We start from the raw sequence: 23,107 nt of genomic DNA, 5'->3' as shown, positions 1-23,107 counted from the left end.
AAGTGGGGCCCTCCCGTTACACACCCAGGTGACCAACTCCAGCCTAGGGATGTCACCTAGGGTCTTGGGTGGCCTAAGAGCCAATTCCTCACCTGGAGTTTTGTCACCATGTCCTCAAACAGCTTCTGGGCCTCGGGACTGCTGGGCTCTTTGAAATAATCAGCAATCCCAATCTGGACCACAATGGACTTGAGGTTCCGGCAAATGCCTGAGAAAAGGTGGGTAATAAGATGATGGCTCATGTTTGGCCTGGGCAATGGGACTGCTGCTTCTCCTATCACTACTTAATGAAACCAGAACCCTACAGAGAGATGGTCACGTGCCAGGCACTGGGCACCACGTAGAGGAGAGCAGGCCCGTGGCACCCAAAGGGTCAACCAGACGGGTTGGCGCTGGGGGAGGAGGGCAGGGTCATACAGCAGAGGTTGCAGTGGACTCTGGGAGGATGAGTGGGCAACAGCCAATTGTGCAGAGGCTCTAGGAGCTTCCCTGGCAGAGGGAACAGTTGTACCATGGCCTGGCCATCTGGAAATGAATTCAAGGACAGAGTGGCTGGGGTGAGGCTGATGGGTCTTCTCTAGAACATGGAGGAGGGGAGACAGGCAGCAAACAAGTTGGGAGCAGAGGACTTAAGGGACCAGATGTTGCCATGAAGTCAGTGAAGGAGGAAGAAAGTCAGGAGGCTGAGAGGGTTCTGGAGGTCATGATTTTGGAGGCTGAGCAGTTAGTTCTGGTGGTCAGTCCAAGGCCAGGCCATGAGGCTGAAGGGGAGGGAAGAAGAGGGTCCTGGAAACAATGAGATTGTCAAGGAATCTTCAGTGCTCAGGACTTAGGTGTGACCAGGGCCTCAGGAAGTGGGGGGGGGGGGCCTGCCCCAGTAGCCTGAGAACCGAGGAGCCACTCCGTGGTTACTGCAGGTCCTGAGGGCGATGACACCAGGTGCTGGTGGTGACTCAGCTCCTTGCTGGCTGTGCCCAGAAGGATGCTCCAGTGGGGGGATGGAGCGGGGGCCGGAGACAGCTTCCTGAAGGAGTGTGAGCAGCCCCAGCTGGGTGCCCATGTCCTCAATGAAGGTGGAAGAATGGTCAGGAGTGGGGCAGGTGGCTAGGGGTTGGTGGGGTCAGAGGAGGCATGTTAAGAGTCTACAGTAGCACGGAGAGAGGGGTCTTCACCCTGAGAATGGTCCTGGCGGGGCTCACATACATTATCTCATTTAACCCTCTCACCCATTCCAGAACGTCCGCTTAGAAGATGGGGATACAGAAGCCAGAGAAGTAGAATAACGCCCAGTCACACAGCTAATAAGCAGTAGAGCCAAAATTGAGACCTAGATCAGTCCAGCTCCAGGACCTGTATTCCTAACCCGTCTGTTCTGCCCCTGCCCTTGGCCAGAGGCTCACGTGGAACAGGTCATATCTCGTATGTCCCATGGGGGTTGAGCATAGGACAATAAAGATCTGTGGAACCGAACCATTTGGACCAGGGCTAGCAGGCCTCGAATGCCACGCTGGCCTCAGAAGACCCTGGTGGCGAGGCTAGGATTAGCACCCTGGTCAGTCTGTCCCCCCACCCCCACCCCCACCCCCGCTGGTGCTTGCTGACGAGGAGCAACAGGGAATTGCATATGCTACCTGCTGACAAGGCACGGTAAGAGGGGGGACAGTGGACACCCCACCCCGGCCGCATTCCCATTGCTCACTGTTGAAATGCAGCAGGGCCTTGGGGGTGACGGGGGTGGCCGTGAGCACCAACATCTCCAGTCCCTTCAGGCCTTCCCGGCAGACCTCAGCTGCCACCTCCTGGGTGATCTCCGACACATGGTCCAGCTCCAGGACCTGCAGCCGCATGCAGTTTCTTGCTAGGAAGAGGAGGAAGAGGGGAGGTCCTGCTGACAAACTCCCCAGGTCGCCTCCGGCCCGGTGCCTCTGTGCTCCTGCCACCACCCAGGCCGCAGCCCCAAGCCCCTCCAGGATTCCGGTGTCGCACCCACGCCTGCTTCCCACCACCCTCCGCCCCAGTCCCAAGGAAAGACTCACCAAGTGACGCCAGGCCCTGCACCCCACAGCCAGCACCCCCAACCCCCAGGGCCCGAAGGTGCGGCCAACAGCGACCAATCATCTGCAGGCAGCGGTTACTGAAGCGCGTGGGCTGCTGGCTGGAGAATGGGGCAGAGAGAGGGCTGTCAAGGAAGCTTCTGGTTGCACGGCACCCCGAGCCTGCTCCTCTTTCATGCCCCTTGCTCAGGCTGGGGCCCCACCAACCACCCAGCTGCTCAAGTTAGAAACCTGGGATAATCCCTGACCCTTCCTTACCTCCTGCCGAGACCTACAGATTCTGATTCCTGAGTAACTTCAAAGCACAGTTCACACCACCATCCATATTCATGTGGATTCATCTAGTCTCTCTGCCAATTCATCCGGCACGCTGCTGACAGCGAGCCACTCGTTCTATGTTCTCTCACTCAGTCATTCAACAAATGGGCCTCGAGTGTCTACTAGAGCCAAGAATAACCGAGCTGGGCCCTGGGGATACAGTGGTGACAGTATAGACGTGGTCCGTGCCCTCAACGAGGGGGGCGGGGGAGGACACAGAACATAACCAGTCTGATGTGATCCTGTCTTTAAGATCAGAAATACTGCAAAGGCTTCCCGAGCACTCCTAGGTAAAATGTAAAAATCTAACCCCCTTATGCAAGACCTTCCTAACATTGCCCCCACCTTCCTGTCCACACTCATTGCTCCGCCCTGCCCACCACTCACACCAACCCGGCCATTTCCCTGAACACCTCGTTCCTCAACATTCGCCCAGGCGGTGGGTTCCCTGGTGTCTGCCACGCACCTGGTACCAGGGATATGGGAACGGACATTCACAGCCCCGACCTGGAGAACTGCGAGTACCACGGAGACTCAGAGAGAGATTATTGCAAAACAAACTACAGCAGGGGTCGAGCCGAGGCACCACAGGAATGGGGGCAGGGGAGCAGGGACGGATTCCTCCAGGGGGCAGGGAAGGACATGGGATGCCCCGAGAGGAGCTGTCGTGCGGAGAGAGGGCTTGGAGGACAGAGTGCAGGGACAAAGAAGTCTGGTTTGAGGAACACCAAGTCGTGAATGAATGATCTGGATTCTCCGACAACCAGCTCTTTTGTGTATGCTACATCGACCTCCCTGAACGGCCTTTCATGTGCCAAGCGAACGTGGCTATTTCTAACTAGTGTTGACGGAACACTTATATATACTCTTTATAGACACATCTCATCTGAGCCAGCTACGGTCCCACTAAGGCTGAAAGATCTCGAATATCACCTTCACTTTGCAGTAGAGAAACTGAGGCATGACTGGATTGCCCTCCGTCACACTGCCAGTGAGCCAGGATGTCACCCCAGCCCTGATTTTGAAGCTCTGCTCCCAACAGCTAAATACACAGACTGATGAATGTGAATCTGTCTCCCCAGCCAGCTTTTGGAATGGCCCAGATCTGCTCAGTCCTCAGCCAGCCCCGGCTCAACCCCCGGCCCCTCCCAACCCCTGCTGGGGCTCACCAAGGGTGAAGTGGCGCCACCTGGAGGGAGACAATCTCTCTGCAGCCTGCGCCCAGGGCCCAAATGACCTCATGGCCCACGGGGTCTGTGGCGCTCCTGTTGAAAAGACAGAGCTGGGACCGCCCACCCTGGTGGCTTCTGCTCCCTGCCCCTGGACCAGAGGACTCTCGGGTCCCCTTGCCTGAAAGCCCTGGGGGAAGAGTATGCAGACCCCAGGGACCCGCTCGGCCAGAGGTCCGGAGGGTGTGGACTACCTGTAGGTGACGGCCTGCAGGGCGCGGCAGTAGCAGCTGGCCAGCCAGAGGGAGCGGTCAGTGAGGATGTTGGGACAGTGGGAGATGCGCAGGATCAGCAGATTCCCCCCCGCCGCCTTCAACAGGGACTCCAGCCCCGCCTCCAGGCAGCCCCTGGGGATGGCCAAGAGGTCAGGGCACCGCTTGTGGCCACTCCTTCCCCGGGGAAGCACCGCCCCCCCAAAACTCCAGGTGTGCACGCAGTAACGCCCCCCCTGCCCACCCACCACCGCCTCACCGGGTGCTCCGCGCGTACTCTTCCTTGCTCTCCTTCTTGCCCCGCTGCCGGGGCTTCAAGTTCTGCAGGGTCAGCGAGTGCGCCTGGGTGCACCACTGAGCCAGCATGGCCAGGAACTGCAGGGAGAGAGGGGTTGCCTGCCGATGAAGGGGCCCGAGCTTGGCTGGCTGGAGGGAGACCCCATGAGAGCATTTGGGGGAGCGAGGCTGAAGCTAGGGTGTTGGAAGGGTCGCAAGGGCCAGACCTCGAGGGCCCAGATTCTGCTGGGAGAAAGGTGGGTTCACAGCAGGGGCGGTGGGCGGGGACAGGCACCTTGGAACAGACGCGGGCGTTCTCGAGCAGCACCCGTGTCCAGACCGCGGGGTGGCGAGCCACGAAGCGCCAGTCCCGGCAGACCTCAGCCGCGTGCAGCAGCGTGCGCGTGTCCAGGTAGGTGAAGATGCAGAACAGGGCGGCTCGCATCTTGAGGATCTCCGGGCTGATGACCTCGTTGGAGCGGGAGGGGCTGCCCCTCTCCGCTCGCCGACCCCGCCCACTGCCTCCCTCAGGGCGGGCTGCACGGTACCAGAGGGTCAGAGATCAGTGTGGAGGGTCAAAGGCCAATGTGGGGGTGTGGGTGGGGAGGTGGGGTGGGGTAGGAGCTACAGAAGGGACAAGCATGAAAGACCCATGCTGGGGGACTGGTGACTTGGGAGGAAGGCAAGGGGCCTCTGCTTCCCCCTCCTCTGCACACCCCATCTCTAATTATACACATTAGGAAAAGGTGTGGCTTCCTCAAGTAAACTGTCTTTTTAAGATCATACATCCTCACATTGTCCAAACTCAGCCCCTAGGCAAAGCAACTGAGTCAAGTCTAGGAAAGGCAAGGGTTTGGAGGGTGAGGGTACAGATGGACAGAAACCCAGCCTCTGAACAGAAGGCCAGGGCGAGGCTGCCCAGAACGGTCACTCAAGAGCAGCCATGCACCCGACCTGAGCCCTCTAACCTCCTGACCCTGACCCACCCACATATGCACATGGCCTTGTGCATATATAGAAGGGGGCTCTCCCTGCTGTTCCAGGGACTTCAGTCTGCAGTTAACACTCAGCTACTCTCCCGTAAATGTCAACAACGAGCCATGTGAATGGACCCCCTGAGATGTGGCATCCTTGTGCAGTCCCCAACATGAGCACCCCTGTGCTGCTGCACTGCTCTGTCTCATGAGTTCCCTGCCCAGGCTCCCAGGGCACTTGTAGGAGAGTTTGTCATCCTCATTGCAGGAAGTCTGGGACAAGGGGAAACACGTGCGGGAGCCCAAGAGATCTACTGCCTCTGCCCTGTGTCCCCTTAGAGGGCCCAGTGCCAAAGAAAGACTGGCCCCTCTGGCCTACCCTTCCAGGACTCACCTGAGAGCCGGCAGCTGCTCAGTGGCCCAGCCAGAGCAGGCCCAGGACGGGGGGCATCTGAGGGGCCCTCAGCCTCTGACTCCGTGGTTCGGGAGCCCACGTCCGAGACATCACCCTCCTCCCCCTCCGTGCTGTGTCGGCGGGGTCTGCGCTGCCAGTTCTGGATGGCCTGGCGCCGCAGGCCTGAGCTGCGAGGGGCCTGGGTACGCTCCGAGCCGCCGTTGGCAGCCTGGGCCCGTGTGCCCAAGCCCCCAGGGCCACTGTCCTCGGGGGCCCCCTCTTCTGGCCGGGGTAGCTCCAGACTGTCACTGTCATAGCAGCCTGAGCTCTGGGATGCAGCGGGGACACGGCTGGAGGCCCTGGGGTGGGGTGGACCAGACGGTGAGGAGTGAGGGGCACAAGTTCTGCCCAAAGTCTCCATGCCACTCCTACCGAGGGCAACCCCCCCCGCCCTACTTTCCAAGAGCCCCCTTCCAAGAGTGTGGAAAGGCAGACGGAGGTGACCCGAGGAGTATGGGGAAAGGAGAAGGAGCCAAGGCCCCAGATGGGCCAGCCATCCAGGGGGCCGGTGGATCTTTCCAGGGTGAGGGTGGGCTGTGTGGGACGGGCCAGGCCCGAGGCTTACCCTGTGCTGGGAGAGGAGCCATGCCTCGACACGGCGTATGTGCTAGGCATGGCCGGGCCCGCGTGGTGTTCTCGCTGTGGGCCCCCAGAGCGGGAGGGAAAGGCGGGGGGTGGGGGGGGAGCAGAGGAGGTAAGAGGATGAGAAGGAGCAGGAGAAACAGGGCACAAGATGGAGAGAAGAGAGGAGGGAGAGGAGAGAGAAGGAAAAAAGTTGGGAAAGATGGACAAATAGACAGACAGACAGCCCAGAAAGGCAGGCTCACCACCCCCCTCCCCACACCCACCCAGCACCCCAGACCCCGGCTTGTGGCTCCTGGGCTCTCAATTGGGCAGAGAAGGGCCCCCGAGCACCAGGGCGGCTGGATCGCACCTCACTGGCTCACAGCCTCAGGGGAACTTCTGCCCAATCGGAGGGGCACCCCTGTTCCTGGACCCCTCCTTCAGGCCCGGAGTCTGCTCGTGGGGAAGAGCCCAAGAAGGGAAGCATGGAGCATAACAGGGGGACACCAGGCCGTGTGCACGGTGGGACTGGAGGGGGCAGGTGGGCGCTCACCATTCTGCCGGGGCCCCGGGTACCGGGCCCAGCACCACTTCCTCCCCCTCCGCGGCCCAGGCTGGCGCTCGGGGTGCTGCCACAGCTGCTGCTGATGACCTGCAGCTGCCGCTCGGCGCGGTCCGCACGCTCCAGCAGCTCCTCGATGAACTGCTGCAGCCGCAGCTTGGCGCTGGCCTCCCGCGCCGCCGTCTCCTTCAGGAACTGGTCGATCTGCACCACCTCCCTGGGCCCGGAGCAGTCTCTCAGCCCCGTGCCTCGGCCTGGCTGCCCACCCACCCTCTGGAGGAGACCCCGAGCGGGAGGGAGAGACACGGGCACAGCTGCCCGCGCTGTCTGCTCACGCGGCTGCCCGCCGATGTACAGGCCCGGACACAAGCCCCCCCCCCCCCCCCCCCCCCCCCCCCCCCGGCCCCCGCGCCCGGGCCCCCCCCCCCCCCCCCCCCAAGGCACACACAGAAATGCAACCGTACACCCACCCCGAGTCACACACTCATGCCCCACTGACCCAGCCCCGACGCTCCTGCCAGGCGCCCCTACTCCCCACGGAAACACTCTGTCACACACAGTCACACTCAGAGCCGCCTCCTCCGTCCGGATACACTCTTGGGCACACAGCCACACACACTCACGTACACGTGCTCCTGTCATGTTCACTCGCAGGCATACACGCAGTGTGAGCCAGGTACAGTCCCGCTCACACATTCCAACACACACACACTTTCAGAAACATTCTCAGATGCAGAAGCCTCGGGCAAGTACACACAGCACACTTCAGAGTCACTTGAGCATTTACTCCCAAGTGTATTCACATTCAACATTCACTGAGCACCTTCCAGGTGTCAGGCACTGTTCTAGGTATTTAGGGATACCGCTGTGGACAGACTGAGAAGAGCTCCTGCCCCCATGGGGCTTATATCACAATGGGGGGTAGATAAATACCATCCATATATTTCACCATTCTACATTTAAAGACCAGGGAAATAGGAAGCCAGCAAAGAACACTGAGAAGGGGCAGACAAAAAGGAGAGTGTCCTGGAAGCCAAGTGAAGAAAGTGTTTCAGGGATCAGCTGTGTCAAATGCTGCTGATAGGCTGAGGTGTTGATGAGTGGGCCTCGGCGACATGAAGATCGTTGGTGACGCGGGGGACAGTGGTGGTGGTGGACATCTATCTGATCAGAGGGGATTCAAGAGAGAAAGTGGAGAAGGAAATTGGAGACAAGGAGTTGTTCAAGGAGTTGTTCTGGAAGGAGAGAAAAGGGGCAGTAGCCCAAGGGGGCACTGGGGTTACGGTGGATGGGAGAAACGACCTCCTGTTTGGTCGCTTTCAGGAATGATACAGTTCGGGCACCTGGGTGGCTCAGTTGTTAAGCGTCTGCCTTCTGCTCAGGTCAGGGTCCTGGGATCGAGCCCCACATCGGGCTCCCTGCTCAGCGGGAAGCCTGCTTCTCCCTCTCCCACTCCCCCTGCTTGTGTTCCCTCTCTCGCTGTGTCTCTGTCAAACAAATAAATAAAATCTTAAAAAAAAAAAAAAAAAAAAGGAATGATACAGCTGACAAGGAAAATCTGATGATGGCAAAGGGAGAGAGCAGAATTGTGCCACGTCTTTGAGTAGGCAAAAGAGAAGAGGATCTTCTGCCACAATGCAGGGGCTGGCCTTGGCTAGGGACATAGAAAAGGAAGAGAAAGAGTTTTAACGGGCAGGCATGCGGGCATACTTGCATGTCCTCACAGTCCCAAACACATACGGTCATGACGCTCTTGGCCCCACACACACCACCGTCACATGCTTGTGGCCACAGATGCCACAGTACAAAGCCACGGCCACACAGACACACACACTCAAGGTGGGGGAAGCGGCAGCGACACACAGGGTCACTCAATCGGGAACATTCACCGGCACACCCGCCCACAGGGCCCTGCGGGCCACTCACTGCTGCTTGCGGCTCAGCTCCTGTTCCTTGTGCACCAGGTCCTGCTTGAGCGACGCCAGCAGCTCCACGCTCACGTCCACCTGGCGCGAGAGCTCGGACGCCCGCTCCTCCAGCTCCTCCTTCTCGCGCCCCAGCCGCGCGCTCTCCTGCCGCGCCGTCTCCAGCTCGGCCGCCTTGCGCTCCAGCTCGGCCTGCAGCCGACCCACCTGGCCCGCGATCTTCTGCTCCACCTCCTCGCTCAGCCGCTCCAGCCGCCGGTCCACCTCCAGCTTCTCCAGCGCGCGGATCTTGAGGCGCGCCAGGCCCTCCTCGTAAGCCACATCGGCGGGCGAGGGGGACGCGGGCGAGGCGGAGGCGGGCCCGGGGCCCGGCCCGGGCGGCGGCGTCGAGCACGCCGAGGAGGCCACGGACTTGCGGGCGAACAGCTCCCCCAGCGGGATCTCGATCTCGCGCAGCGCGTAGCGCGCGGCGGCGGCGGCGGCGGCGGGCACGAGGCCCGGCTCGGCCAGCTCCTCGCACGGCAGGCTGGCGGGCACCAGGTCGCCGGCGAAGTGGGCGAGGGGCGCGTGGTGGTGATGGTGGTGCAGCAGGTGCGGCGCGGCGGGCGACGGCCCGGCTGCCTGCTCCTTGCCCTGGAAGGACGTGCTCTCGAAGACCTCGCGCCGGGCGCCGGGCACTGCCAGCAGGGCGGCGGGCTCGGGCGTCAGCGGGAAGCCCGAGGCGGCGGCGGCGGCGGCGGCGGCGGCCGCGGCGCCGTCGCAGATGCTGTTGGTCTTGGAGAGGATGTAGAGCGTCTCGTACGTGTGGCTGTACTCCAGGTGAGCACGCAGCGACGACAGGCTCCGGAAGCGCTTGTGCTCCCCGCAGCGGGGGCAGCGGTACGGCAGGTCCAGCGAGGCCATGGCCCCGCCGCCCCCGCGGCGCCCGGGCTCCACCGCGGCCGCCCCAGCCGGTCAGCCGGGCGCGCTCATGGGGGGCCGCGGGCGAGCCCCCCTGCGCGGTCAGGAAGGCTCAGGGCGCCGGCGGCCAGGGGCGAGGAGGCTGGAAGAGAGGGAGTAAGCCTTAGGAGGGTGGTCTCCCCCACGCGTGAGGAAACTGACTTCCCCAGGAAACACGCGCCCATAATGGAGGGGCGAGGGAATCCCAATGGCTTGACCTCCCAGAGGGGGCTGGCCTGCTCTGGTACCTGCGGGAGGGCCTGTACATGTACGACAGTGAGAAAGAATGAGAATTCTTTAAGGGGGGGACAAAGGCATTCGTTATAATACTTCCAACCTATATTCCAACTAGACATAACCCAAGTGCCCATCACCAGTAGACTGGATGAATTGTGATATGTCCGTAGTGGAATTTTATCCAGCAATAAGGAAAGGAAGCACTGGGACATGCAACAACATGGATGAATCCACTCAATATTACGCTGCATAAAAGAAGCCAGAGCAGAGTGCACACTGTAGGATTCCATACATAGGGAGTCCAAGAACAGACGAAATTGGTCATGACAGAAGTCAGAATAGAGGTTACCCCCTGGAGACTATAAACTGAGAAGGGACAGGAGGGAACCTTATGTGATGCTGAAAATGTTCTAGATCTTGATATGAGTGGTGGTTATACATGTGAATACATATGTAAACAATCAAGCTATATACTTAAGGCTAGTGCACCATATGTATTTGGCTGTATGTATCTTACATCTGAAAAAAATCTTTAAAGGAAGATGCTTATTTCGGTATCATGCAAACCATACCCATCAGACAGGCTGGACTGTTGGTACCATGTTGCAGTGACTGAGTTGTCACCTCACCTGACGATACCTGTGTGTGTGTCACTGTTTATTCCTGTCCTGCTTCTGTACCCTCCCATCACTGCCACTCTAGGCAGATAGGTCCTTTTTTAGAGTCCTTTGCTAGGTCGGTCTCCAAAAAGCGCCCTGCCCTGCCCTTTGTTCCAAGGGCCACCATATTTGTCCTCTTCAGGCCCATTCTAGCACAAACCACCACCCTTCCTGACATCCTACCCCTGGTCACCTTCAACTCCCACTGCCCCTCCTCCCTCATCTCTGACTTCTGGTCACACCTCCTCTGCCTCGTGGAATCTCTACCCCATTCATCACTACCCTCCTCCTCCTAACTGCCAGCCATCCTCCGCTGTCACTGTGCTCCTCTGGGTCACAGACCACCTGCTTATCAATCCAGTTGTCGTCAAGGATCTTCATCCACTTGGTCCCTTGGCTGATACTGCTGACCACTCCATCTTCCCAGGCTGCCATGAAGCCGCCCGTTTGGGTTCTCCAACCTCCTCTTCCTACTGCCTTCTGAATCTTCCTGATGAGAGGTCCACCTTCACACCCTCTTTGCATCTGCCCTCTCCCCGGCAGTCTGGTTTGCTCCCACATGTTCACTCCCAGCTTTAAGCCGTTGACTCTCAGCTCTGCCTCCCCATCCTGACCTGCTCTGGAGTTTCCTTTGCCTTCAGGCATTTCCACATGGAGGTATGGGTGACTATTTGTTCCCTTTACCAGCCCAGCACCCAGTCCTTCTCCTGGTAAAATCACTCTGCTTTGACCTTGGGGATCCATTCTTCCTTCCCCACTTTCTCAGTCCACATGGCCTGAGTGGGGGTTGATGGTCCACCCCGGCTCCAGGGGTAAGAAAGTGATATAGATCTGGCCAAACAGAGTCCCGGGATGGGCAGAGATCACCCAAGTTGAGTCTGTGAGGCATTCCTCCTTCCAGGACTTCTCTGAACCACTGGGGAAAAGCATCCTCTTTGGGCTCAGGTTTCTAAGCTAATGAGGAAGGCTAGAGCTGCAAGGGCTATCTTTGCCTCTCTGGGGAGGAACCTCCTGGGAATGAAGCCAACACAGAGAAGCAGAACTGATATGGAGACAGAGATTTCTCACAGACACTGTTTGAGATCCTGGTCGGTTGGGTGAACCAATTTGTTCCCTTCATTGCTTAAGCCATTTGGAGTTGGGTCTGTGGTACCTGCACTAGAAAAAAGTCCTAACCCAGAAATTAGAATAAGAAATGGACTTTTTTAAAGGAATAGACCCTAAGGAGGAATAAGCTGAACTAAGAGGGGAAGTAAGATGGTACCACCTCCCCCCTCAGAAGCTGGTGACCCCTGCTACCCAGCAGCAAAGCAGCCGATGAAACTCTCCCCCGGTCTCTGGAGCTCAGATGATGTTCCTACCTGGAACTTTAGGGGTCCTGTAGAAAAATGTCACCATGTTGGGGTGTGGTCTTTCCCATGGTCTCAGTAAGGCCCAACAAGAAAGAGACACACTCCGGCTGAAAGGGGCACCTCTGAAAGCAGAGAGGAAGAAAATGCTGCTTGGCTTAGAGAGGCGCTTTCTGCCTGAGGCCAGTAATCCAATATGGCTGAGAGTCAGATAATTAAGAGCCAGTTCTCTGCTTCTAGCTAAAGTCAGCTCAAGCAAAGACAGGGAGGCTGGAAACACAGAGAGAGACAAACCTGGGCCCTGACAGGCTCTTGACTCCTCAGGCCCTTCAGGAACCCCTCCTGCTGTGCCCTCCCAGCTCGACAGAAGCTTTCACCAAAACAGCCTTCCACTGGGGTGCAGCTTGAGTGGGAAGGGGCAATGAACTCTGCCTCCCGCCCTAGATGAAGGGTTTGCATTGCCCTGCGGCAGAGGCCTAGCCAGAAGCAACAGAACCGTGCGCTCCTGGGATGGGCAGAGCACCAAGGGCTGTTGCTAAGAGACAACCCCTGCTCCTCCCCGAACACTATCACCAGGGACTTGATTCAAGAATTACAACTTCCAGTGAGGTCTCTAGTTTGGTTAATGGCTCTGGGGACAACTGAACGTAAATTGACTGAAAGCTTCCTAATGATTAAGGGGATTGTATTGCCAGAAAAACCGACAAACCTAGAAAACAAAGGCCAGGGATTACTCAGCTCCTAATGTTCCCCACCCCTTAAACTTGCACCAGTGGGAGGTGAGCCCCCAGTGCCCCTTTTCTGCGTGGCACAGAGCATGAAGGACAAGGGAGGCTCTTGGAAATGGCAGAACCAAAGCAGCCAAAAACAGGAGTCAGGGAACCCCGTCCTCACCAACTGGTCAAGCATGTGGACCACATATGGGTCTGTGACCACTGACTGTTTTTCCTCATCTCCCCTCTTCAGCTGGGAGGGTTTTGTACTTTCAGCTAGCCGATCCTTCCTCCATCATAGTCTGGCCATAAGCTGAAAGACCATGAGGGGCTAGCTCAGTACCCTGCCAAAGAGACAGCCCATCACCAAGATCTTGAATTGGGGCTGGACATGCTAAGTGGATGAGCAGCTGGAACATCTCCTTCTGGAGATGGGACAAGTGTATTTTAAGTTTTGTGAGGGACAGTTGTGTTAGGATAAACAGAAACATTTTAAAAATTGTACAAGGAGCAGGATCTGTGTAGATCTTGTTCAGAGGTGGGATGCAGTAGACATTTATTCTTTTTTGCTGTTCAGCTCCAGTCCCCCTTTGTGGCTAGACTCTGTTTTCCTTTGAAGAACCATTCCCCCCACTTTGGGTTGGGCTCAGACGGGAGTGCCTATAACCTTAGCCTGTTCATCAGTCACAGCGATCATTCGTCCTGGGCACGTTTCCTACTCCAGGCCGAAACAGCCACTCCCAGGACCTGGGCCCAGCTGGTAGAAGGTGAGCCTGGGCCTCCTTGTGGCCATTTCTGTCCTCCTCCATGGGCCTTACTGAGACCATGGGAGAGGCCACACCCCAACATGGTGACATTTTTCTACAGGCCCCCTAAAGAACACAAAGACTCCTGATGACCTCCCTTGAGCATCCAGATCCAGATGTGCCTGAAACTTTAATCCAGGACTTGTCACTTGTGAGAGGCAGCAAATTCTTTTTGTAGCCCAAGTCGTTTGACTCGGGTGCCAGTCACTAGTAATGAAACTCTAGACTAACACAATGACCCCCGGTGTCAAAAAGCAATCTTGGACTTCCCCTCACCCACTCCCCAGGATCCATCCCTGTTTCCTTCAATGGTGCCACTGTCCTCCCAGTCACACCACACCACCGGCCATCCTGACTTTGCTGTCTGCTCACCATCAAGACCTGTTGATTTTTTTCTTCAGCGGCTCTCTTCTCCTGCTCTGTGCTCCTTCTCCCACCCAGACAGCTGGCCCAGGCTTCAGCTCGGGGCCCTCTTCTGTCCCCTGTTAGGCACCAGGCTCCTCGGTCTACAGACAACTCCTGTTCACGCTCTTTCAGTGGCTCCCAGCATCTACCAACTGCAGCCAAACTCAGCTTCACCTTTGGCCTCACTGTACTCTTGCCAAGTTGAGAGTAAAAAGTGTCCTGGCTGTTTTACTGGCCTTTCTCTGATTACTATAGCTGGATATATTTTTTACACATTTAGCAGTCGTTTACATTTCTTTGGTGACTTTGCCTATGCACTATTTTGCTCATTTTTATACTGAACATTCATATTTTCTTATTGACTTTCAAAGGCTTTTCCTAATATTGATCCCTTGTCATTTATATACTACAAATGGTTTTCTCCAGTGTGTTGATTGGCTTGTTTACGGTCTTTACTGGTATAATAAAGCTGATAATTTGCTTCAGTAAAAATCTTTAGGATTTCTGATTTTGTTATCATGCTTAGTAAGTCCAGCCCTACCTGAAGACTATATAAACAGTTATATATGTATTCTTTTTGTACCTTGCGATTACCTTTTTTTAAAAGTCTAGAACAATTTTTTAAATTAAGGGCCTTAAACAAATAACCATAACACCATAAAGTGACAGTGACTTGGTAGCATGCAAATACTTCAAGCTGTATGGTTTCCTTTTATACGGTGGAGTTTTAAAATCCAAAATTTTTGGTATGCATGGTGAGACAAGTATTTAAAAAAACACAACTTTTTGTTATGGACATTTTCACACATATTCAAAAATACAATATGATGCTAAACTCCTATGTACCCATCATCCAACTTCAACAGTGACCAACTTACGACAATTCTGTTTCATCTGTACACCTGCCGCCCTGCCTTGCACTTCCCCCACCCCCACCACTGGATAATTTTGAGCAAATCCAAAATTTTATATTATTTTACCCAAAAAGTACTTTAATACCTATAAGAAAGGACTTAAATTTCTTTTTAAAAAAATACTTAGTCACTATTTTAACATCACCATCATTTAGGTATATTAAAACCAAAAAGTAGCCTCAAGAGGTAAATCCAGAAGACAGTTCTCTGAAAAGACCAACAAAAAACAGTCTTCTGGCAAATCTATTCAAAGTGCAAAAAAAAAAAAAAAGAAAGAAAGAAAGAAAACAAATACATAACACTATGAATGAGAAAAGGGATACAACCACTCACAGAGATTTTTTTTTTAATTACTAAAATGTGACCAGGTACAACTCTTGGCCCAAATTTTTGAAAATCTGGATGAACTGAATATTTTTCTAGGAAAATGTGAATTATCAAAATTGACTCAAGAAGAAATGGAAAACCTGAATAGATTAATAACTATAGATAAAATTGAAGAAGTTGGCAAAGTGGCCAGAGATGTTATAAATAGAATTCAGCTCACACACACATAACTGTTCGGGAACTGTTCTGTAACATCTGGTCAGCCTGGTATCAGGGCACCCGTGTGTACCTGCCCATTCCAACTAAGTGCTGGTCCCTTTTGTGGGGGCACTTTCAGGGCATCAGAACCGGCCAGCTTTTCCCCTCCCCTCCCCATAATACTTTTTTTTTTTTAATTTTTTTATTGTTATGTTAATCCCCATACATTACATCATTAGTTTTAGATATAGTGTTCCATGATTCATTGTTTGTGCATAACACCCAGTGCTCCATGCAGAACGTGCCCTCCTCAATACCCATCACCAGGCTAACCCATCCTCCCACCCCCCCCCATAATACTTCTGAAGCATCCTTTTCCTGCACAGCACCCTGCTAGCCAGGCTCTGAGAAAGAGGAAAGTCTGGGGGTGCAGGCCTGTGTGTAGATGTGCAAGGTAGAAGAAGGAAGGGGCTTCTCAGGTCCAGGTGGCTCTTCACCTGAGGCCAGCCTGCCCCACAGTTTCCCTCCATAGGCTGGAGCAGAGGAATGACTATGATTCATTCTTAGGAATATTTTTGCCTAGATGTATACACTTACTCCACATGAGCATAAGCGTTGCCCGAATGCAGGCAAGAAGGTGATAGAGGGAAGAGGAGGCAGAAGAGGAAGAAAAAGAAAAATAGAAGTGTTGCCTCTTCAAATTCGATCACAGTCCTGTATTATTAGTATAATGATAGAACAGTTGGTTATTTTCCTTTGCATTCTAGTCTCCCCAAATCAGCAACCTCTAAGACCAGCTTCCTTTTTCAGCCAGGACCTTCCCCCTTCTGAAATGCCTATCTCAAGTCTCCTTTCTTCTAAGTCCAGCTGAAGGTTTTCATTGGGTAGAAGGATTCTCCAGCTGAACCAGAGGTATTGGCTTTTTTTTTTTTTTTAAGGTTTTCAGGTGTGTGAGTCTCATCTCCTCAAACAAGGCCAACCATCCCAAGATGTGTGTCTTCTCTGGCTCCTGTCTACTGTCACATTCTCATGGACTCTGCCAGAAACACAGAGAATCTTGCACTTACATGGCTTCCACTACCACATAGGCCCTGAGAATTCCTGCAGTGGACATTTGTATTTTTATCTGCTCGGCAAGCCTTCTTCACCTTCCGGTGATACAACATCTCATTCTTTCTCTGGTAAGCTGCCCCTCCCCACTCCCTGTTTCTGACAGGGCTGCATGACCCAAGCCTGGCCAATCCTGGTGCCCCCATCTCTTTGGCCACAATGAATGACCCCGGAAGGGACACATTCCTCAAGCTGAGCCAACAGAGTCCTTCCCTGGGAATGTAAGTGAAAGATTAAGGAGTCTCTTGTTCCTCTGGGATCACATGCTAGGATGATGAAGCTGTCTATGGCTTTGTGTAACCTCCATCTACCACAAGGAGAAAGCCCATGCATGGTGGGGGAAAAATTATGGCAACAGAGTGAAGCTGAGCCAAGAGCTAGAAAGAGTCCTCACCACATTTTTGAGAACCCAGGTACGGTCATGTCCCCAACCCACGCATCCCCCTTCTTTCCAGTTATTTGAGTTGGTATACATCCCCTTTTGCATGAAGTAATTTGGGATTTCTGTCCCTTGTGATCAAAAGTCCTAACATTCTCGCAAATTGGTATTTCTAGCCTAGAATTCTCCCCTGAGCTTTATTAAAGCATAAATTCATTCATGTTCTATTTATTGAGTCCCTGCTCTGTGCCATGAACTGTATCACGTGCCATGCTGGGTGTGTTGAGGACACCCAGACCAACAAGATCCAGATCTTGCCTTCAAACAGCTTGTGGTCTCCTGGGACAGAGTGAGGTATTAGATGATACAGTTATGAAATTAATGCTATGTAAGAACATGGGATTCGACACTCAGCTTGAGGAATTGGGGGACTGGGGAACCCCCAGAGGTGGTAGCATCTAGGATGACTCTGGAAGAGCAAAGTAGAGTCAGGTGACGAAGTGTAATTATGAGGTTGGGGGAGGGGAAGAAAGGCATTCTGAGCACGGAGAACAGGATCCACAAAGACAAAAAAGCATGCCTCCCTCTGGGAACTAAAACGTAAGCTCTGTCCCAGTCACTGCTACTTTCCCAGCATTTCCAACACTGTGTGGCATGGGGTAGCTGCTCAGATAAGTGTTTGTGGAATGAAGGAACGGCCAGGACTTAATCAGAGGTACAGTTGAGAGAACGGCCTACTGAGGGTCAAGGTCAGGAAGAAGGCTGTTGGAAGTAGAAACTGTTAGCCAAGGCAGTAGGAGCACAATGAGGAGAAGGATGGATATGGGAGCAGCATAGGAAGGAGAGTCGAGAAGGCTTGGTGACAGAATGATTGTGGCTGGTATTAAGTGGAGTGAGGATCAAACTCAGGTTTGGGTTTTGAGCATCTAAGTAAATGGGGCTGTGGTTCAGTTAGGAGGGAAAGTGAAGCAAGGCAAGTTTGGAGGAGAGATCAGTTTGGTTGTAGATTCCATGAGTTTGAGGTTCCAGTGGGCCCTGGAAGTAGAGACAGTCAGTACATAGTTTGTGACACGGAGCGAAAAATACAGTTTTGGCACCTTAAGCATAAAAGTGGATGAGTAGGATCAGGGAGAGGGTGCAGAGAAAGGAGAGCAGGGGAGAGGTGAATCCTCAGAGAGGTGGAAGAAGGAAAAGAACCAAGAAGTTCCTAAGAACCAGCAGAAGCAATGGCAATTGTGGTGGGAAACCTTTGGGAAGAGGGATGTCAAGGAGGGAAGGAGTGGGCCGTAGTGTAAACAACAGGAGTTGACACCACAAGTCAGAGAAGAGGAGCAAAGAATCCACTGGGGACTTCAGGGAGCCCCGCTTTGATGAGCCTGGCCGATGGGGTTGAGGGGAGAGTGAAGTAGAGACAGTGAGTGGACACAGGAAGCTCAACTGTGAAGTGGGAAGAGGCAGCATGAGAGATTCCAAAAGGAGCTTTCAAGATGAGAGACACCTGCACATATTTAAATGCTTCTTAGAGATAACCTAATTCTAATCTATACCATCACTTCCGCTAGCTCGAGGCACACATAACCCAATGCCTTAGACCTGACATTTAGAGCAATTCTTTTTTTTTTTTTTTTTTAAGTGCTCCTAACAAGCAGCCTGTAGAGAGGGAGAGGATGAAAAGGTTGATATTTTAATGTAGGTGGCTCAGAGCTTAATACGGCTAATAATGAACTCACAATACCATGATATTCACCTTCAAGCCTGCTTCTTTCTCCTGTTTCCCATCTTGACCAACATCTTCATTATCTACTCTGCACCTCGGATGCAACCCCCCAAGGCATCTCTGAATTCTCAAAGTCCCCCTCAGACCTCATCAATCACTAGTTTTTGTAATACTACCTTCTAAATATTTGATTCTATTTCCTCTAGTCCCTGCCCCAGACCATAATTACCCCCTTCTATCTGGTCTGCTGATATTATTGCTAACTGTAGTCTCTAACTCCGCCAGCTTTCAATTCTTCATGTTTTCTGCAAATACAGATCCAGTTTATCACTCTTCTCCTCAAATAAATCTCTGAGGGCAGGCCATTTTCAGGGAGGTAAAGTCCACTGTGCTTTGATTGCCTCCAAGGTGGGCCAGGACCCAACCACCACTCAGCCTTGCCAGCCTAGCGTTTGCATCTGCTTCCCATGTGCGTCCTTAATGGGCCCTGTGGGGCTTAGCTTCCCTGAGAAGTGCCATGTGCTGTCACACCCTTAAGTCTTGGCTCATGCTGGTCCCTCTTACTGGGATTCCCTTCTCCGAACGGTGAATTCTGCAGGCCCAGCTCAAATGCTAGCCATTCCACGAAGCCTTCTTCTACTCCCTCCTTCAGCTCAAATCACATCCCAGCATGAATCACTCCTTACCATAGCTCTTCACATATGGTAACAGGTGTCACATGCTGGATGGTCGTGGACCTGTTTGCACATCAGATCCCACCCTATGCAGACACTGGAGGGCAAGGACAATGCAAATGATTCACCCTCACACCTTCCTCCCACACAGAAGACATCAGTATATCATTCTTAGAGGAATCACACTGAATAATGGATGAACTGATTGATTTCATGTAGCCCAAGTGATTTCTACCACTCATTGTCATGGAACTGGATGAATCTGGTTATAATTAAGTCAATCTAAGAATCACCTGGAATAACAAGTGCTTCCCTGGCTCTGCTTACTTCCCACCCACTGGGAAGTAAGAACCTGCTGTGTCTTCTTGACTCTGTCACTCTAGCAGAGCAACACGGTTTAGGGCTTCTCTGCTTCATTCTAGTTTATCCACCCAACAAAAAGATGTCAAACAGGGGCACCTGGGTGGCTCAGTCGGTTACGACTTGATTTTGGCACAGGTCATGATGTCAGGGTCGTGAGACCAAGCCCCTCTATGGGCTCCGCTCAGCGGGGAATCTGCTTGAGATTCTCTCCCTCTCCCTCTGCTGCTCCCCCTGCTTGTGCGCGCGCTCTCTCTCTCTCTCACAAATAAATAAATAAGATCTTAAAAAAAAAAAAAAAAAAGATGTCAAACACAAGGGCCATGCCAGCCACTGGAGACACAAAGATGAATAAGGCAGTCACACCCTCAAGATGCTTACAGTCTAATAATCTGAACGGTGAACGTTTACGTACCAATTATTCTGGTCAGATACCACGTTTCTCATTTAATCATCATGACGGTGCTGCCATGTAGGTGGCATTGTCTCTATTTTAGCGGGAGGAAAGTGAGGCTCACAGTGGCCAAATCACTTGCCCAAGGCCAGGAAGTGACTGTAACAGACTGTTACTTTGATGGCGCCCTTGGAACCATGCCTCCCAGGATTCGTGCCCTTATGGGGTCCCCGTCCATACTGACTCAGAGCTTGGCCGTGTGACTTGTTTTGGCCACGGGACATTAGCACGCCTGACGCAGGCAGAAGCTTGGTAAGCAGTTGTACCAGAGGGCTTGTCCTCTTGGAATGCTTCCATTGGGGATCCAGCTGCCGTATAAGAAACAGGCTAAATTACTGACTGATTAGATGCCACATGTAGACAGACCCTGGAGGTTGAAAGGCCACCTTGACATTCCTTTTCAGCCAGTCCCTCAACTGAGTGCTGCTGAGAGGTGCCATGTGAGCCCACAGCCACAGCCACAGTCATGACCAACCCACAGACCATGAAAAATAGTAAATCACTGTTGTCTTACGCCCCTAAACTCTGGGGTGGTTTGTTACACACCAGTGAATGAGTGGATAGGCTAGGATTTGAACCAAGTACTACCTGACTGACTTCAAAACCCATGCTCTCAGTCTTAACATATGTTCCTTCCGATTGGGAGTAGAATGTCACACCAGCTCTACTCTCTGGCCCACAGTAGCACTCAATAAATATTTGTTGAATGAATGAGTAAAGGGAGTGGTGGGCTTCCAGAGAGGCAGGAAAAGTCCAGGGAACTCAAAGGCAGGATGGTAATTACCTTTCAACAACTATCACCCCCTTCCAGCCACAAATATTCCAAAAACAAAAATATGCTAGGCATCCCTAAATCCAGAAACAAGTGTGTGGATATCACCAAACTTCCTCTCTGTCTCTCTCTTTCTCTATTAAATTCAGGTCAGGCAAAATTGAGAAGTTAGCAGAGTTTGGTTTTTGATGGTCATTCTCCCTGCCTCTCAGATCCTCCTCTACCTCTCACTTGGCCTTCTGGGACCAACAGCTCTTTCTCCCTCTTTGCATAAAAAACCACATGCAGGAAAGGAGCAGAGAAGGTGGAACTTACAGAAATGGGGGAGAAAGATTTGGATGTTAATAGATGGCTTTACAGGCAAAAGAAATGAAGCTCTAAGCTCAGTGCTTTCAGGAGACATCTACCAGCAGGTGGAGGAGGTGTTCTAAGGATGGGGAGACAGCTGGAAGTGTCCCTGTGGATGGAGAATAAAGGAATGCCCCCTGACTCTCTAAATCCCTCCAAATCCCCCAAGAAGGAGGGGGTTCTGGCTCTCCACACCTGGGCTTGTGGTCACCACATGCGTACCTCCCAGAGCAGTCACTATAGCCTAGTGAAGACCCACAGGGGTCAATGCATCCAGTCCCCTGCTTCCTGGCAGCCCTGACTGCCTTTTCTGTTCTAAGCTCCCCTTCACTCTTGTACTCCTGCAAACGTGCACACACCTCCCAAGGTCACACACACATGGCCCCAGCACCTGGATCCCACAGCCAGAAAACCATCTGGGCCCCTCCTCACTGCACATTCGACCTAAGGAGAGAGCAGGCCCCACTCCTACTCACAGGCACTCCATGGCAAGTGCACACGGGCGCCGTGTCACACACACATGCAAAGCAATGCGGTGAGGAGCACACATCCAGATCACTGTGGACAGTCACCAACGGAGGCACTGGGAGATGAGGAGAGAGAAACATGCGTGCACACACATGCACACCTCCTGCTCGTCCAGACTATCACACGTGCACACCGGCACGCACACAGACACCCAAAGCCTCCCACCCTCAGACTCCCGCACAGGTGCCCAGCCAGGCCTCAACACCAAGCCCCTCCCCCACCCTTTTTCAGAAGCAGGTGGAGAGGGCTGGGTTTGAGGGCGCTCCCCTTCCTCCTCCCTCCCTCTGGCCCTGCTCTCTAAGGTCCAGAGTCCCAGGGGGGTCTGGAGCCCGCCCCCGCCCCCCAACCTGGCTCGGGGAGCGACTGGCGAGAAGGGGGCGGGGGATGGGAAGCTTGGTCTCAAAACGTTCTGATTTTAATTCCTTAAATTAACCCCTTCCTTGCCTCTGGCCTGGCCTGCCCAGAATCCCTCCCGGTCCGGCAGTGTCGTGGGCCTCCCGAGGGCTGTGGGGGAGAAGCAAGAGGAGGGGGCAGCGGCTGGGGTCCTCCCTGCCTTCTCTCTCCAGGAGCGGTCCCGCAGCGCGCCCATGACTCTGCCCTTACCTCCTCCACCCCGCGGCGAGGCCAGGCCCCGCAGCCCTCGGCTGGGGGTGCACAGGCAGCCCCCGCGTGCCGGGTCCAGATGCAGGGCCGCCCTGGGGCCTCGGATCTCGTTCCCCTCCGCAGCCTCGGGTGGCAGCCGCGGCTTGCGCCCCCGCCTCCCTCTCGGGGCGGGGGCGGCCGAGCCTCCCAGCCAGTCGCAGCGGGAGGGGCACACAAACCGGGTGGGGGAAGGATGGAGGAGGAGGAGGGAGGAGGAGGGGGCTCGCGGCCCGAGGAAAGGAAGAGAAGGGGGAGGGAGGCAGCGAGGAGGTGGGGCGGAGCCGGCCCCTCCTTCGGGGCGGGCTCTCCTGCGAGCTGGGGAGCGGCAGATGCCGCCAGAAGCGGCTGCGCCGGGACCCCACGTTTTCCGCTGAAGGTGGCTTTGATGGGGGAGGGGTCCGCGGCGCCGCCCTGGGGGTGCAGGGACCGCTGGGCCGCGCTCCTCCTGGGTCCGGGTCTTCCAGACTCCCGGCACCGCCCAGTGCACTCTCCCTGCCCCAGGCACCTCTTCTGCCCACCTTTAATTCAAATGTCTCCGCCCTAGCCCTACCACCCTGGCTGGGCCTGCTTCCACTCAGGGCACATCCCGGGGGCGTGGGGGGGGGGCGGTTCTGTGGGTCAGGAAGAGGGTGGGGGCGCTGCACTGCTCCTGGGATATGCGCCACGGTCACTAAGCAGCCTCGTGGGCCGCGCCCTAGGTTGTGCACTCAGCGACCTCCAGCCAGATGCTTGGTCTCCGCCGAGATTGCTTGAGTCAATCCCCTCTGGGCATCCCTAGGGAACCAGGAAAGCTGCGAGTGGTTGCTTTCTCAGGACCCAATTTTGCACTTGAGGATACCATCGAGGAGAACTTGTCCCCATCACAAATCCCATCCCGGACCTAGAGAGGGAGAAAAGAGGCAGAGAGACAGTGGCCTGCGGCTTTGGTTCCTTCCCACCCACGCCACCCCCCACCCCCATCCCCACCCCCCACCACACCCCGACTCCCACCTCCCAACCCCCCCACCC

General features: G+C 54.5%; 1 protein-coding gene across 2 annotated transcripts in view; it reads right to left on the bottom strand.

The window, feature by feature from the left end:
• FBXO41 (F-box protein 41) overlaps positions 1 to 22,365 on the bottom strand; it is a 28,019-nt gene extending 5,654 nt beyond the window's left edge. Inside the window, exons 1-13 of one of the 2 annotated variants that reach the window (XM_032410695.1) lie at positions 22,061 to 22,365; positions 11,765 to 11,877; positions 8,570 to 9,610; positions 6,635 to 6,860; positions 6,083 to 6,156; positions 5,458 to 5,816; positions 4,385 to 4,626; positions 4,073 to 4,188; positions 3,796 to 3,948; positions 3,542 to 3,637; positions 2,037 to 2,155; positions 1,700 to 1,858; positions 93 to 208 (exon numbers count right to left, since the gene is read on the bottom strand). In XM_032410695.1, the coding sequence (XP_032266586.1) occupies positions 93 to 208; positions 1,700 to 1,858; positions 2,037 to 2,155; positions 3,542 to 3,637; positions 3,796 to 3,948; positions 4,073 to 4,188; positions 4,385 to 4,626; positions 5,458 to 5,816; positions 6,083 to 6,156; positions 6,635 to 6,860; positions 8,570 to 9,471 (2,562 nt within the window). In that variant the 5' untranslated portion in view covers positions 9,472 to 9,610; positions 11,765 to 11,877; positions 22,061 to 22,365. The remainder of the gene's footprint in view (positions 1 to 92; positions 209 to 1,699; positions 1,859 to 2,036; positions 2,156 to 3,541; positions 3,638 to 3,795; positions 3,949 to 4,072; positions 4,189 to 4,384; positions 4,627 to 5,457; positions 5,817 to 6,082; positions 6,157 to 6,634; positions 6,861 to 8,569; positions 9,611 to 11,764; positions 11,878 to 22,060) is intronic. The other variant, XM_032410693.1, reaches the window with a different exon arrangement.
• Positions 22,366 to 23,107: the final 742 nt, after the last annotated feature.

Source organism: Phoca vitulina, unplaced genomic scaffold (genome assembly GCF_004348235.1).
Source record: "Phoca vitulina isolate PV1807 unplaced genomic scaffold, GSC_HSeal_1.0 scaffold12, whole genome shotgun sequence".
In the NCBI taxonomy this organism is placed as follows: Eukaryota; Metazoa; Chordata; class Mammalia; order Carnivora; family Phocidae; genus Phoca; species Phoca vitulina.
Note: the sequence above shows the minus strand (reverse complement) of the source record. Positions and strands in the feature narration are given on the sequence as shown.